The sequence below is a fragment of the Sus scrofa genome, chromosome 9, assembly GCF_000003025.6.
Source record: "Sus scrofa isolate TJ Tabasco breed Duroc chromosome 9, Sscrofa11.1, whole genome shotgun sequence".
Taxonomy (NCBI): domain Eukaryota; kingdom Metazoa; phylum Chordata; class Mammalia; order Artiodactyla; family Suidae; genus Sus; species Sus scrofa.
In genome coordinates, this window is record NC_010451.4 from 6,792,074 (window position 1) to 6,807,378 (window position 15,305).

The 15,305-nt window shown below is 65.2% G+C and overlaps 1 protein-coding gene across 1 annotated transcript; it reads left to right on the forward strand.

Moving 5' to 3' along the window:
- Positions 1,898-15,213, forward strand: INPPL1 (inositol polyphosphate phosphatase like 1). The gene is given in 32 exon segments (NM_001190279.1): positions 1,898-1,929; positions 1,932-2,093; positions 4,842-4,905; positions 5,218-5,368; positions 5,585-5,623; positions 5,626-5,683; positions 5,686-5,703; positions 5,812-5,952; positions 6,182-6,275; positions 6,387-6,476; positions 6,626-6,724; positions 6,833-6,983; positions 7,068-7,174; positions 7,464-7,566; positions 7,644-7,840; positions 8,142-8,259; positions 8,752-8,848; positions 9,062-9,200; positions 9,302-9,401; positions 9,497-9,585; positions 10,111-10,192; positions 10,311-10,400; positions 10,858-10,971; positions 11,109-11,197; positions 11,804-11,818; positions 11,821-11,890; positions 11,985-12,140; positions 12,385-12,463; positions 12,557-12,697; positions 13,951-14,623; positions 14,877-15,010; positions 15,123-15,213. Coding segments are annotated over 32 exon segments (3,783 nt in total).

The window sequence follows — 15,305 nt, forward strand, 5'->3', positions numbered from 1 at the left end:
CCCACCGACACGCCCGCTCCACAGCCCTGGCTTCGCTTCAGCTGCGTGAAGCCAATGCATATTTGACACAGGTTCAACTCGGCAGTGAAAGTTCTCTCCCGGGTTAAAGGGGATCCTCCGACCGCGGCCTAGGCGTTGGCAGCGGTGGCAGCGAGGCTGGCGGCCTGCGCCTTTAAGGAGCCAGGGGGCGGGGAGGCGGGGCAGGAAGCGGACTCCCAGGAGACGCCGCCACCGGCTAGGTCTTTTTTGGGGAAGGGGCGGGCCAGGCCCCGCTAAGAGCCCCGCCCCCTTTCCGGGCGGCCCGGGGTGGGAGGGGAAGTGGCCCCGGGGTGTCGGAGCGAAACCGGTCCTGGGCGCTCCCGGCTCCGCGTCCCGCCCACAAAGGCTCAAGTTTGTTGACTTGGAGCGAGTAGCTGGGGCGGGGGCGAGTGCTAATAATACCCGTCGGTTCTGCTGCAGCGCTTTACAGTTTACACAGCTGTCACCTTCGTTGCTCCTTAATTAATAATAAAAATAGCCGCCGTTTGAGAGCGCCCGCTGGATGCCAGGCCGCGTGCCGAGAGCTTTACAAGCACAGTCCCAAGGAGTCTGCCCTCATAACGTTACCCCCATTTTACGGAGCGGGAAGGCGACGCTCCCGGAGGCGCCGAGACTTAGCCGAGGTCAATGGGCCGATCCGCGGCTCTGGGATCTAGGCGCGGGGCCCAGCAAGGCGGGGCGCGGGTGCTGCCCCCAGCTCCGCGGAGAGCGGCGGGGGCGGAGCGGCGGGCGGGGCGGAAGGCGAGGGGGGTGCGGCGGCGGAGGATGGCCATCTTAAGTGGCCGCGGAGAGTCCAGGGCCGCTTCCCTGGGGAAGGGGGCAGCGGTACAGCGCAGGAGGTGGGGGTCCGGGCTGGGCGGCCGCGGCTCTGGGGAGAGGTCGGGAGCCCGGGGCGTTGAGGGAACTTTCTTCTAGATGGGCCAGGGGAAGCCTGGTCTCGGAGTGCTGAACCCCTCAAGGCCGGGGCCTGCGGGGATGGGGGATGGTGCCAGGGAACTTGGCCGAGAGGGGGAAGGGCCCTGGCCGGACTGAGAGGGGCTGCCGGGAGGGTGCATGGGGATTCGGACACTGGACCCCGTCTGGGGGTTCGTGGGGGATCCCCTCGCGGGATTTGGACCCAGTGTGGTTTGGAGGTTCAGGTCTAAGAAGGGGGCCGGATTTCCCCGGAGTTGGGGGTGATGGGGAGAGGAACGGGAGGAGGTTCATCATGAGATACTTTGCGGATTTTGGTAACTCGACCCTACGAGTCTGGGGGGGAGGGGACGAATGGAAAGGCTTTGGGTGAAATCAGACGTTTATGAGAGTTGGGGGTCGTATCTTTGCGACTATTGAAGGGAGGAGGATGGGGTCGGGATCCCGAAGTGTCAGGGCGCAGGATGGGGGACTGGGGCTTCGATGGGGTGGGGGCGGTGTGAGGGGCCGGATCTCCTCCGGGTGATGACGGCGGGGCAGGATCGTTGTGGGGTGCGGGAGGCTGGCTTGCCCTGGGGCTTAGGGGGTCCCGCGGGCGTGCGGAGGGCGACTCCTCGGGGGGTGGGGGCAGGGGCGGGCCGAGCGGCGGGGGCGGGGGCGGGCCGCCGGGCCCCGCGCTGCACGCCTGCCCCTCCCCCGCCGCCTCTGAACAAACTTTTCTTTCTCTTCAAGTTGAGGCCGGCGCTGCTGGCGGCGGCGGCGGCGGCGGCTGCGCGGCAAACCCGGCGTCCAGCGCGGCGGAGCGCGGAGCCGCGATCCCCGGCTCGATCCCGCCAGCGGATCCTCAGGCCCGGGCCCCGGGCCCGGCCCCAGCCTCGGCCCCGAGCGTCCTGGGGCGAATGGCGCGGGGCGGCGGGCGCGGGCGGCGCTGAGCCCTGCGCGGGCCATGGCCTCCGCGTGCGGGGCGCCGGGCCCGGGGGAGCGGGCCCGGGGGCCGCGCTGGGCAGCCCGGCCCCCGCCTGGTACCACCGCGACCTGAGCCGGGCCGCCGCCGAGGAGCTGCTGGCCCGGGCAGGCCGCGATGGCAGCTTCCTGGTCCGAGACAGCGAGAGCGTGGCAGGAGCCTTCGCGCTCTGCGTCCTGTGAGTGGGGCCGCCGGCGGGCGGGCGGGCGCGGGCACGGCCTGGGCTTCGTGGGGTGGTGTGGGGCGGGCCCGGGACCGTGGGCCGCCAGCACCCTCCAGAGCGGGGGCCTGGCCTTCTGCTGGGCCCGAGGAAGGATGCAGGGATCGCTTCCTTCCTGCTGTGTGTCTGAGCGCACTTGCTGGGGCACGGAGGGCCGGCATGGGGGGTCCCGCTGCTCAGGGTGGCCGTTCTGGGGCAAATGCAGGGAGTCTCTGGACGACCCCCTCAGCCGCCCTCCAGGCACTGGTGCCGATGTGCTTTCCACGGTTCTGTGCACTTTACTTTGTATAGGGGTTGGACGTCTGAGTGGCAGTCAGGGCCCCATGAACCCCGGGGGTGTGGAGTTGCCCAGCAGCTTCCTTAGGGGGCCTTTCTGTGCCCGCAGGACTGAGGCTGGGCTTGCTTGGCTGTCTCATCTGGGGCTGGGGGGCAGGGTGGTGTTGACAAGAAGGGGGGGAGCTGTGTCTGCGGAGTCACTGTTTTATGAATCAGTGAGTGAGTGTGCCCGGGGCTGGCTCTGGGATCCGCTGCCCTGTCCCTGAGCTATGGGTGCCCAGCGAGGGGCTAGGCTTGGCCCGCTCTCTGAGTGGGCCTGGTTTTGTGTTTGTGCGGCAGCGGTGCTGGGTGAGTTTGTGCATTTTCAGTTTTGGACTGTTCTGCCTGAGCTGCCCTCTTGGGCCTCGAGATGTGGCACTGGGAGGGCTCGGGTAGGCTCCGGAGTGGAAGCAGGTGAGTGGGAAGCTGTGGGGCTGCTTTGTTTAGATCCAGTTATGGTTCTTCTTAGGCCGGTGAGCCTTCCCAAGTCCCCACTCCTGTGGCCTTTCCCCCTCTGTTCTCACATCTTTGGGGGTGCCCTGGCCTGGGCCAGCGGTTCTCACTTGGGGTTGAGTTTCCTCCTCAGAGGATATCTGGTCACGTCTGGAGACACTTTGGGTTGTCACACCTGGGACTGTGCTGCTGGCTTCTCTTGGGTAGAAGCCAGGAGCGCTGCTAAACCTCCGATCACACACAGGACAGCCCCTCACGACAAAGGATCACGTGCTCCAAAGTGTCAGTGGGGCTGAGGTTGAGAAACCCTGGCCTGGGCGGTGGACCTGAAGAAGAAGGAGTCCCCTGAGTCTCAGCTTATGTCCCATGTCTGAGGCCCAACAGGGAAGACCGAACAGGGACAGCTTATTAGGCAGATGAATATCCAGAGTCCTGCATCCCAGCCGCCCCGTGGCACACCCCCTAATTGGGGGGGGGAGGCAGGTGCTGGGTCAGCTGTTGAGTGGGAGGGGACAGCTGGGCCTGTGTCGGGATGAGCAGCATTATTGTCCCAGGAGGGGAAGATCTTGGCTCCGCTGCCCGGAGAGGGGATGGGTGGGGTGGGGTCTGTCCTTTTGGGCTTTGGCTTTCCTTGCTGAGTCCGGTTACGCCTCGCATCGCAGGAGCCTGGGGTGGGTGATCAGAACCAAACTTGCTTACCTGTATGTAACACCCACATGTACAGAGAACCTTCAGGAACAGCCCTGTCCCAGCAGGCACCGACAGGCCAAGCAGCAGGCCAGGATTCAGGCCCCGGCCTCTGTCCCGACCTTGAATCCCAGCTCTGCCTTTAACTTGCTCTGTGATCTTAAGCAAATATCTTTTCATCTCTGAGCCTCAGTTTTTTCTTCTGGAGAATGGGAATAATAATAACCTCTGCCTTAACACGTAAGGATTAAATGAGATCCCATCTGTAGGATGCTGAGTACTTGGCTTGTCACAGAGACAGCTCAGTTAATGGGCTGCTGTTACTGTTGGAAACACAGACCCACAGTCCACAAACCAACACACATAGTCACACACAGACGCCCACACAGCTTGTGCCCATTTGGCGTCAGGAGAGCCTCTGAGCGGGGCTTACCTGAGGGGAGAGGACTCTGGGCATCTCAGAGTGGCATCTGGGCCCTCTGGTGCCAGTACTGCCCCCTGCCAGCACACACGGGCCCAGGGCACCGTGGAGCACGCCTGCCCTGAGGTGCGGCTGCACAAGGATCCTCCACCCGCACAGGGTGCAGCCGGTACCACCCAGGCCGGGCTCAGCTGTCACCTGCTCAGCTGTTGGTGCCATCTGTCAGCACCTCTCTTGCCCCTCCTTAGCTTGGGGCTCCTAGAGGCCCAGGAATCCTGCAGAGGGTCGCCCCTGCTTCCTGGTATCTGGGGAAGCGGGGAGAAGGCCTCGGTGATGGCCACACACCCGGCAGCAAAACTGCCCAACAGGCCAGCTGCAGCCAAGCCAGACACCAACATACACACAGGCGGCAGGCGCACACGTGGGCTGGCACGTCACACCTGCACACGGACGGGCTACCCAGGCGTCTGAGGACTCTTACTCTGGCGGGGGGCCCAGACTGGTACAGCAGCCCAGAGGGGCTGTTTAGACAGCTGTAGAAGCCACAAAAGAGCTGCCTGTTGCCTCCCGGGCCCTGCGGTGTGTGGGGAGCCTATGTAGGTCTGGGTTGCGGAGGGCGGGGGGGTTCTGGACAGTTCTGCTTTGCTTGGCACCAGCAGGAGAGGGTAGACCGGCCCCATCATTAACCCTGTGCAGCCTGGGCAAACGGTTTTAGGGAAACCATGCTGCAGGGGCTGGGAGCTGAGCCTGTTGGTAGGAAGGGGGGGTGCCTTGGCACTCAGACCCCAGCCTGGGGGGTGACAGATTCTGCTCCCCTGCTTTGCCATCAGGTATCAGAAGCACGTGCACACGTATCGGATTCTACCTGATGGAGAAGACTTCCTGGCTGTGCAGGTAGGAGCTCGGACTCTGACCCTTGTTTTTTTTTTTTTTTTTTTGCTTTTTACGGAAGTTCCAGGCTAGGGGTCGAATCGAGGCTGCAGCTGCTGGTCTGCACCACAGCCACAGCAACGAGAGATCAGAGCCATGTCTGGGACCTACACCATAGCTCACGGCAATGCCAGATCCTTAACCCACTAAGTGAGGCCGGGGATTGAACCCGAGTCCTGCTGAGCCATGACGGGAGCTCCCTGACTCTTGATCTTGATGGCAGCGCAGGGTCTGGGACTGGCTGGTTGACCCCTCTCCCACCCTTGCTGCCTGCAGACCTCGCAGGGCGTGCCTGTGCGCCGCTTCCAGACCCTGGGGGAGCTCATCGGCCTGTACGCCCAACCCAACCAGGGCCTGGTGTGCGCCCTGCTGCTGCCTGTGGAGCGGGAGCGGGAGCTGGACCCTCCGGATGAGCGGGACGCCTCAGGTGCAGCCCAGCGCACCGTGTGCCCAGCCGTCTCTTGCCCCATCCCTGGTGTCACCTGTGGCTTCCCACCCGCCTCTCAGCCTGCCTCCCCCAAAGGTCCCTGCTGTTGACCGTGGTGCCCGGGCTCTTGCCCACCTTCCCCGGCCACGCTAACTACCCCTGTACTTCTCTGAGGGCGAGAGGCTCACACGGCTGCCCACTGGCCCTTGTTCACAGATGGGGAGGATGAGAAGCCCCCACTGCCCCCTCGCTCTGGTCTACCAGCGTTTCTGCCCCCCTGGGGCCCAGCAGCCCCCCAGCAGCCCCTGAGACCCCCCGACTCCAGCTGTTGAGAGGTGAGACCTTTGAGCTCCCAACACCCCCTCTCAGCCCCAGAGGCAGACTGACTGCCACCTGTACCCCCCATCTAGGGCCTCCCCTGACCTCTTATCCTCTCTCCGAAGTGCTCCCAACGGGCTGAGCACCGTCTCGCACGAGTACCTGAAGGGCAGCTACGGGCTGGACCTGGAGGCGGTGCGCGGCGGGGCCAGCAACCTGCCGCATCTCACCCGCACGCTGGCCGCCTCGTGCCGGCGGCTGCACAGGTACCTGCGCCATCCCGCCTCGCGCCGCCCGCTCTCACCCGTCCTCGCCAGCTCGCTTGCTGTACAGACGCCCTGACCTCTGACCTCTGGCTCAGGGACCCTGTTGTTGTCTCCTGACTGCTCCTCTCCTGAACCCTTGAGCCCCCAGGGTGGCGGCCGCAGCTCCGCGCTCAGCCCCGCCGCCCTGTCCTGGGGTCGGGTGGGGAGCCTGACCTGCCGTCTCCCCCAGTGAGGTGGACAAGGTCCTGTCGGGCCTGGAGATCCTGTCCAAGGTGTTTGACCAGCAGAGCTCGCCCATGGTGACCCGCCTCTTGCAGCAGCAGGTGCGGCTGCGGGGAGGTGTCGGCGGAGTGGCTCGCGTTTGGGGCCTGGGCCGGGTCGGGGGCCGGCTGCGCGGCGGCCTCGTCCCCCAGCCCCATTCCTTCTTCGCACAGAACCCACCCCAGACGGGGGAGCAGGAACTAGAGAGCCTGGTGCTGAAGCTGTCAGTGCTGAAGGACTTCCTGTCAGGCATCCAGAAGAAGGTGCCTTGACTCCTGACCTATGACCTCTGACCCTGGCCCCTGCCCCCAGCCTACCTGACCTGAGCCCTGAATCCGCAGGGTAGCCCTGAGCCCACCCCTAACCGCGCCCCTCCCCTGGCCCTGATCGTGCCTGCCCTTGTCCCCTCCAGGCCCTGAAGGCTCTCCAGGACATGAGTTCCACAGCCCCCCCGGCCCCGGTGCAGCCGTCCACACGTAAGGCCAAGACCATCCCCGTGCAGGCCTTCGAGGTACATGGGGGGGTGTGGGGGACGCCTCCCAGGGCAGAGGACGGGTGGAGGAAGGGGCGCGCCTGCCCCCGGCTCTTTCCAGCAGCTCCCCCACCTCCTGGCCTGCAGGTGAAGCTGGATGTGACCCTGGGCGACCTGACCAAGATCGGGAAGTCGCAGAAGTTCACGCTGAGCGTGGACGTGGAGGGCGGCCGGCTGGTGCTGCTGCGGCGACAGCGGGACTCGCAGGAGGACTGGACAACCTTCACGCACGACCGCAGTGAGCCGGCGCCTGACCCGGGACCGGGGGCGGGGGGCCTCGGAGCACAGGCTGGTGCGACCTGACCCATCCTCCGTCCCCTAGTCCGCCAGCTCATTAAGTCCCAGCGGGTCCAGAACAAGCTGGGGGTCGTGTTTGAGAAGGAGAAGGAGCGGACGCAGCGCAAGGACTTCATCTTCGTCAGCGCCCGGGTGAGCCGCGGGGGCCGCGCCGAGGGGCGGCGGGGTTCCTGGGGAGGGAAGGGCCGGGACACGGTGGGGGCATGCCATGCCCCGGGGCGGGGGCAGCTCTGATGGGGCGGAGAGCGTGTGAGCCGAGGGTGGGTCCAGATTTTCATTCGGGGAACACTTCCTGTGCACCTGTCGTGTGCTCGAGGACTGGGCACATCCCTCTGCTCGTGGGAGCCGCCACCGAGCAGGGTGTCCCCGGGGAAGGGGGTTCCTGGCTGCCACCTGCCCCTGACTGCCCGCCGTCCTCCAGAAGCGGGAGGCCTTCTGCCAGCTGCTGCAGCTCATGAAGAACAAGCACTCCAAGCAGGACGAGCCCGACATGATCTCCGTCTTCATAGGCACCTGGAACATGGGTCAGGCCCGGGCGGGGGCCGGGGCGGGGGAGGGGGGGCCCCACGCCGGGGCCTGACCCCCGTCCCTCCCCCTCCAGGAAGTGTGCCGCCTCCGAGAAACGTGACGTCTTGGTTCACCTCGAAGGGTCTGGGGAAGACCCTGGATGAGGTCACAGTGACCATACCCCATGACATCTATGTTTTTGGGACCCAGGAGAACTCGGTGGGCGACCGCGAGTGGCTGGACCTGCTCCGTGGGGGCCTGAAGGAGCTCACAGACCTGGATTACCGCCCGGTGAGGGGCCTTGGCCAGCCCTGCCCTCACCCGCCGCCCCCGGCCATCCTGCTTGACCTCCTGTGCGACCCTGGGGAGCACCGGCTGGCTCTCCCTCTGGTCCCCGGGGGTCCCCTTTGGGAGGTCGAACCTAAGGCCTTGGTGCTGCGGGAAGGCCTCTTTCTCTCTGGCCCCGCGGGAAAGGGGGCAGCCTGCCTGTGCTGTGACTTCCACGAGAGTCTGTCTATGGCGCGGGCTGGGCAGTGGGCACGGGGACAGCGGCCCGGCTGTGGGCAGGGGTGACGCCACACCCTCCCGCCAGATTGCCATGCAGTCGCTGTGGAACATCAAGGTGGCTGTGCTGGTCAAGCCGGAGCACGAGAACCGCATCAGCCACGTCAGCACGTCCAGCGTGAAGACGGGCATCGCCAACACCCTGGGTGAGCCGGCCGGGCCCCTCGCGCCGCCTGCTTCCTCTCCAGCCCGGGGTCCCTGGCATCCCCGTGACGTGGTCTCAGCTTGCCTACCTGCAGAACTCTTTGAACTTGATGAAACATGTTCACCTTCTAAATTTCTTCCAGCCCCTCCCAGAGGGCAGAGCCAGGATAATTCCCTCCATTTCAGAGATGATAAAACTCAGGCCCAGAGTGGTCGAGTGCCCTGGCTGGGGTCACCCAGCTGGCCCGTGGTAGAGCCCCGCCCCCAGCACAGGGCCCGGGTCTCCCGACTGGCAGTCCCGTGGGGGATTCTGCTCAGCATCTGCCAGTCCTCACGGCTTCACCCTCGGGATGCCTGTGACCTGCAGGGGCCTGCCCGCCTCGTGGCACGCGGCGGGGGGCGAGTCAGGCAGATCCTCCTGCGGCCGCTTCAGGGGCAGAGGAGGGAGCTGGGAGCTCAGCAGGGGTGACCCAGGCCTTCCGTTGCCCCGACAGGAAATAAGGGGGCCGTGGGCGTCTCCTTCATGTTCAACGGCACCTCGTTCGGCTTTGTGAATTGCCACCTCACCTCGGGCAACGAGAAGACCGCCCGGTAAGGGGGCTTCTCCCCGGGGTCCCTCAGCCCCAGGCCCTATTGGCCTGAGCCCCCTGCCGCCTCCCGCGAGCCCGTCCCCAGACCCCTCTGCTTGCCCCTGACACGGACCATGTCCCCAGCTCCTTCCTCTGCCCCCCCGGCCCCTGACCCCGGGGACCTGACTTGGGTCCCTGAGGGCTGCCCTGGGGCCTCCCCCCGACGCCCCCGCAGGAGGAACCAGAACTACCTGGACATCCTGCGGCTGCTCTCGCTGGGCGACCGGCAGCTCGGCGCCTTCGACATCTCCCTGCGGTTCACGCACCTCTTCTGGTTCGGGGACCTCAACTACCGCCTGGACATGGACATCCAGGTGCGGGCAGGGCCCGTGGGCGGCAGGGCGGGCAGGCGGCCGCTCACCTCCGGCCCCGGTTGCAGAGTCTGCAGCCTCTGTGTGTCCCCCCCCCCCGCCAGGAGATCCTCAACTACATCAGCCGGAAGGAGTTCGAGCCCCTGCTCCGGGTGGACCAGCTCAACTTGGAGCGGGAGAAGCACAAGGTCTTCCTTCGGTTCAGTAAGTGCGGGCCTGCGGGGACCCCCGAGGACCAAGGTCCTTGCGGTAGCCTTGGGTCGTGGGGACCCTGGCCTCGCGTGTTCCGCCTTCTGCAGGTGAGGAGGAGATCTCCTTCCCGCCCACCTACCGCTACGAGCGAGGTTCCCGGGACACGTACGCCTGGCACAAGCAGAAGCCAACTGGGGTGAGAGGGGACAGTGGGCTGGGCCTGGGGGGACCCCCACAGCTGCGGTGAATCAAGAGTGTGGGGGGGGGGAGTTCCCGTCGTGGCCCAGTGGAAGTGACCCTGACTAGGAACCATGAGGTTGTGGGTTTGATCCCTGGCCTCGATCTCTCAGTGGATCAAGGATCTGGTGTTGCCGTGAGCTGTGGTGTGGGTCACAGATGCGACTCGGAACCTGTGTTGCTCTGGCTGAGGCGTAGGTGGGATTAGACCAGATTAGGATTAGACCCCTAGTCTGGGAACCTCCATGTGCTGCACTTGCAGCCCTAAAAAGCAAAAAGCAAGAAAAAAAGTGTGTGTGCGGGGTGGAGGGTCCAAGCCTCCGCACTTAGCAGGCCAGCCGCTGTGGCCCCTGGAGGCCGCGGGGCTGATCCTGGGTGGAAGGAGGATCCAAGGAGCGGGGGACGCAGGGCCAGGGTGGTGGGAGCGCGGGCCTCCCTGCGCAGCTGACAGCTTCGTTCTGACCTCGCCCCTTCCCCATCCCAGGTCCGCACCAACGTGCCTTCGTGGTGTGACCGGATTCTCTGGAAGTCCCACCCCGAGACCCACATCATCTGCAACTCCTACGGTCAGAGCCTCGCCGGGGCGCGCCGGACAATCCCGGGGGTGGGGTGCCATCCCAGCTCTGCCCGGGCTTCGGGGGAGGGGGCGGGGGCAGAGACTAAGGAGCCTGTTCTCCTCCCCAGGCTGCACGGATGACATCGTCACCAGCGACCACTCCCCCGTGTTTGGGACATTTGAGGTTGGAGTTACCTCTCAGTTCATCTCCAAGAAAGGTGGCTATTCTGGGTGCTCGTGGGTGTGGCATCCACCCGGGTGGGTGCAAGTGCTGGCCCGGGACGTGCTAGTTCTGCATGTATCTCTGCGTGTGCGTGTTTGGCTGTGTACGTGTACGTGCGGGCATGTCTGTGAACATCCGACGAGTGAGGGGCTCTGTGTGCCTGGGTCTTCATGGGACCTACGTGCCCGACTACGTGTGTCTGTCTGCCAAGGGCTGCATGTGTACCCGGGTGTGCCTGGCAGTGTGGTGGGTACTCCCTGCAGGTGCTCTGGTCCCCAGCCGCCTCTCAGAGGGTCTTGCATCCCTGGCCTGGCCTTGGTCTCCTTGCTGGGTGCTTGGGATGGAGGAGGCCCCTCCCGGCCTTCCCTGCTGCTCTGCCAGGGCTCCCGGTGACCTGTGCCTCCTGCCACCGCCTCAGCCCGCCTGTCTGCATCCCTCCCTCTGCCCCTCAGGGCTCTCAAAGACGGCAGACCAGGCCTACATCGAGTTTGAGAGCATCGAGGCCATCGTGAAGACGGCCAGCCGCACTAAGTTCTTCATTGAGTTCTACTCCACCTGCCTGGAGGGTCCGAGGCGGGCGCGGGGCTGGGTGTGGGCCGCGGGGGATGGGAGGCGAGTGGTGCCCAGAGCCATCAGCCCCCGAGGTAGCGGGAGGGGGAAGCTGGGAGGTGGCGCTGAGGCGAGGGTCCCTTACCCCCCGCAGAGTACAAGAAGAGCTTCGAAAATGACGCCCAGAGCAGCGACAACGTCAACTTCCTTAAGGTGCAGTGGTCCTCACGCCAGCTGCCCACGGTGAGGCTTGTGGGCGAGGAGGGCACGGAGGGAGGTACGCCAAGGGCAGGGCAGGCGGAGCCCACGGCCTGGGCTTGTGCCCGGGGAGGGCCTGGGGGGAGTGAGGCCTGTGCTGTATGGGGGGGTCGAGTTGCAGTCTGTGTATTCATTTAGTCAATAAATACTTGCGGCGCCTTGGGGAAATGTCAGGTCCCACGTGGGCCACTGTCAGTGCAGAACAGTAACAGGCGACACTGCCGTCAGGTGCTGTGAGAGGCCGTCAGGGCTCTGTCTTCTACGTGAAGTTTAGGGTCTTTCCTTGAGAGTGCGTGGGGGGCAGGTCCCATGGCGGCTCGGTGGTAACGAACCTGACTAGTATCCGTGAGGACGCAGGTTCGATCCCTGGCCTCGCTCAGTGGGTTAAGGATCCGGTGTTGCTGTGGCTGTGGCGGAGGCCGGCAGCTGCAGCTCCGCTTTGACTCCCAGCCTGGGAATCTCCATATGCCGAGGGTGCAGCCCTAAAAAGCGAAAAAACCACCCACCACCGGCGGGGTGGGCCTGAGCAGGGACGAGCCTGAGGGTGGGCTGGGTGGGGCTTTGCCCCTCACTGGGCCTCTCCGCTCCCAGCTCAAGCCCATTCTGGCGACATTGAGTACCTGCAGGACCAGCACCTCCTGCTCACAGTCAAGTCCATGGACGGCTACGAATCCTACGGTGAGGGGCGGGGCGGGGTGGGGGGCCAAGGGGCGCAGAAAGCCAGGCAGGCCCTGAGGCTTAGCGGTCTGCTGGTCTCCCCCGCCTCCCCCAGGAGAGTGCGTGGTGGCGCTCAAGTCCATGATTGGCAGCACGGCCCAGCAGTTCCTGACCTTCCTGTCCCACCGCGGCGAGGAGACGGGCAACATCCGAGGCTCCATGAAGGTGCGGGTGCCCACCGAGCGCCTGGGCACCCGTGAGCGACTCTACGGTGGGGGCTCCGTTGAGAGGGGTGGGGGGCGTAGGTTGGGGGGAGGGGCAGGTCCAGGAGGGGAGGACCCGGGTGGGGGTGGGGGGCAGCTTGGCATTCCCGGACTATTTGGAAGTTGTGCAGCCAGGACTGGGGGTGGACATCCCCGAGAAGTAACTGGGAGGGGGCCACCTGGCCCAGCGGAGTGTCTGTGGGATGCAGGACCCGGGGCGCCTTCTGAGTCTGCTTTCCCTCCCGCCCCCAGAGTGGATCAGCATCGATAAGGATGAGGCAGGAGCAAAGAGCAAAGCCCCGTCTGTGTCCCGAGGCAGCCAGGAGCCCAGGTGAGCTGGGGCTGTGTAGGGTGTCGTGGGGAGGGCGCCTGGGGCTGGCCGTCGGTCCCTCCTTCACCTCTCCTCCTCTGTGCCCCCTGGCAGGTCAGGGAGCCGAAAGCCAGCCCCCGCAGAGGCCTCCTGCCCACTGTCGAAGTTATTTGAGGAACCAGAGAAACCGCCACCAACTGGGAGGCCCCCGGCCCCACCTCGAGCTGCTCCCCGGGAGGAGCCCCTGACCCCCAGGTGAGAAGGAAGCTGTCATAACCTGACGTGATCCATCGCTGCGCGGGGCTCTCGCGGCCTGCCTGGGGGTCACCTGCTGCTCGGGTGCTCTGCGGCTGCATGGCCGGAGGCGCCAGGGAGCTGCGCCTGCGGCTGCTGGCCAGCCAGGCCTCCTGAAGCGGTGGCTCCTTGAGTCAAAGGGAGCCCAGTGAGCCTTTGCTCTCAATTCGGCCTTAAAAAATGCAATTGGAACCAGTTTCTGCAACAGCTCCCTCCGTGTAAAGAGACTCAGCTGAGCCTTCTGTTTGGAGAAGGCCCACGTTCTGTAGAACACTGTCTGATAAGGTGCCCACTAGCAAAAGGTTTGTGGGCAAGTAAATTTGGGAAATGGTTCTTGTTAGAGTCTTAGCTATTCCTAGGGCACGGGAGCATCCGCAGACGCTCTGAGCACGTGGACAGGAAGGAAATCCTTTTTCAACTCTGTTGACTATAGTTTCCCAGCCTTCATGGGCCAGGAAACTTTTCCACGTAGTAACTCTATTAATACCCCAGGGTACCAGGTTGACCCTGCAGCATCGCAGGGTCAGGGTAGAGAACGCATGGTCGACCCCAGCTCCTCCAGCGTCCAGGGTTCCGCACCCAGGGAGTCCCCTGGTGTGGATCGTGTAGCACTGTAGTGTTTGCTGTTGGGAAACGCTGCTTATTCGTGGGCCCCTGCAGTTCCTACCTTTGTTGTTTAGGGCTCAGCTGCAGTGTTCTGGGGATCATACTTTGGGACAGCGACGCTTGCTTTTTAATTATATCCAGTCGTCACTGGAGCATAAATTAAAAGCTCCCGGCGTGTTTTCCGTCCTCTTGCTTTTCCTCCGGGCTTGAGTAAAACTAATCTGAGTCCCTGAGTAAGATTTCCCCACGGGATTGGCCTCAAAGATGCCTCCGGAGGCTCCAGTTCTGGCTGGTCATTCTCGTTGAAGGCTTTTATCGCCCTGCCTCTCGGCCTCTGTTTTCACCCATTTATGCTCGGCTTTTGCAGTTACAAAGTCAAAAACAATCGGAGCATCTCAGAGAGCGAGGCTCGGAGGCTCGGGGCTTAGCCACTGCACCCTCCTGCCTCCCCATGTGAGGGCGGGAAGCGATGGGCTCAGGGTCACGTGCAGGTCTGGGACGAGGGGACCACGTCCCCGACCCACTAGTCCGGTTCTCTTTCCACTGCGCCCACCGCCTTCCCTTGGGCCGTCTGGGTCCTGATTTAGTTATTCTGCTCCCAAACCCAGGTTGAAGCCAGAGGGGGCTCCAGAGCCGGAAGGGGTGGCGGCCCCCCCACCCAAGAACAGCTTCAATAACCCTGCCTACTACGTCCTTGAAGGGGTCCCACACCAGCTGCTGCCCCCAGAGCCACCCTCGCCTGCCAGGGCCCCCGTCCCACCGGCCACCAAGAACAAAGTGGCCATCACAGTGCCTGCTCCACAGCTTGGGCGCCACCGGCCCCCCCGTGTGGGAGAGGGGAGCTCATCGGATGAGGAGTCTGGGGGCACACTGCCCCCTCCCGACTTCCCACCCCCGCCACTGCCGGATTCAGCTATCTTCCTGCCCCCGAGCCGAGAGCCTCTGCCAGGGCCAGGGGTCCGGGGCCGCAGTGGGGGTGAGGCCCGTGCCCTGCCACCTCCCAAGGCCCATCCAAGGCCCCCGCTGCCCCCTGGCCCCTTGCCCCCGGGCACGTTCCTGGGGGAGGCAGCCGGCGGGGATGACCGCTCCTGCTCGGTGCTGCAGGTGGCCAAGAAACTGAGTGAGGTGGACAGCGCCCCCCCGGGGCCCGGCCGCTGCCTGCTCCTGCCAGGGCCCCTGGAGCTGCAGCCGGCCCGGGCACTGCCCTCGGACTACGGCCGGCCTCTCAGCTTCCCTCCCCCGCGCATCCGAGAGAGCGTCCAGGAGGACCTGGCAGAGGAGGTGCGCGGCGGGCGCCGGCTGTGTGTGCCTGAGGCGTGTGCTTGTCCCTGGAGTGGGCCTCCTGGTACTTCACCAGGCAGCGCTCGGGGGCGGGGGGGGTCCCCTCTGCCCCAGGCTGGGGAGGTGACGGTCACAGGACTGGGCCCACTCCTGGCCTCTGTCTCCACCCAGAGCACGTGGGGGCGTGTGGCTGTCCGCGGGTCCGTCTGGGGGGGCCCTCCAGGACTCCCCCCGACACGCCCTCTTCCCTCAGGCTCCGTGCCCGCAGGCCGGGCGGACCGGTGGGCTGGGCGAGGCGGGCATGGGCGCCTGGCTGCGGGCCATCGGCCTGGAGCGCTACGAGGAGGGCCTGGTGCACAACGGCTGGGACGACCTGGAGTTTCTCAGGTGGGGGCCGGGCGGGAGGCGGCCGGGGTGGGGGTGCGTCCGGCCTCCGGAGCAGAGCTGTGCGTCCTGGGGGGCCACTCGGCCCTTCTCCCAGCCTCTCTTACCCTTACAGCGACATCACCGAGGAGGATCTGGAGGAAGCTGGGGTGCAGGACCCGGCTCACAAGCGCCTCCTCCTGGACACGCTGCAGCTCAGCAAGTGATGGCGGTGGCACTGCGAAGCTGCCAACTAAGTGCCCAAGCAGCCCTTGAGGGCCCAGCCGAGCTCTGGAGTTGTGAGGGGCGGGCAGTGCCT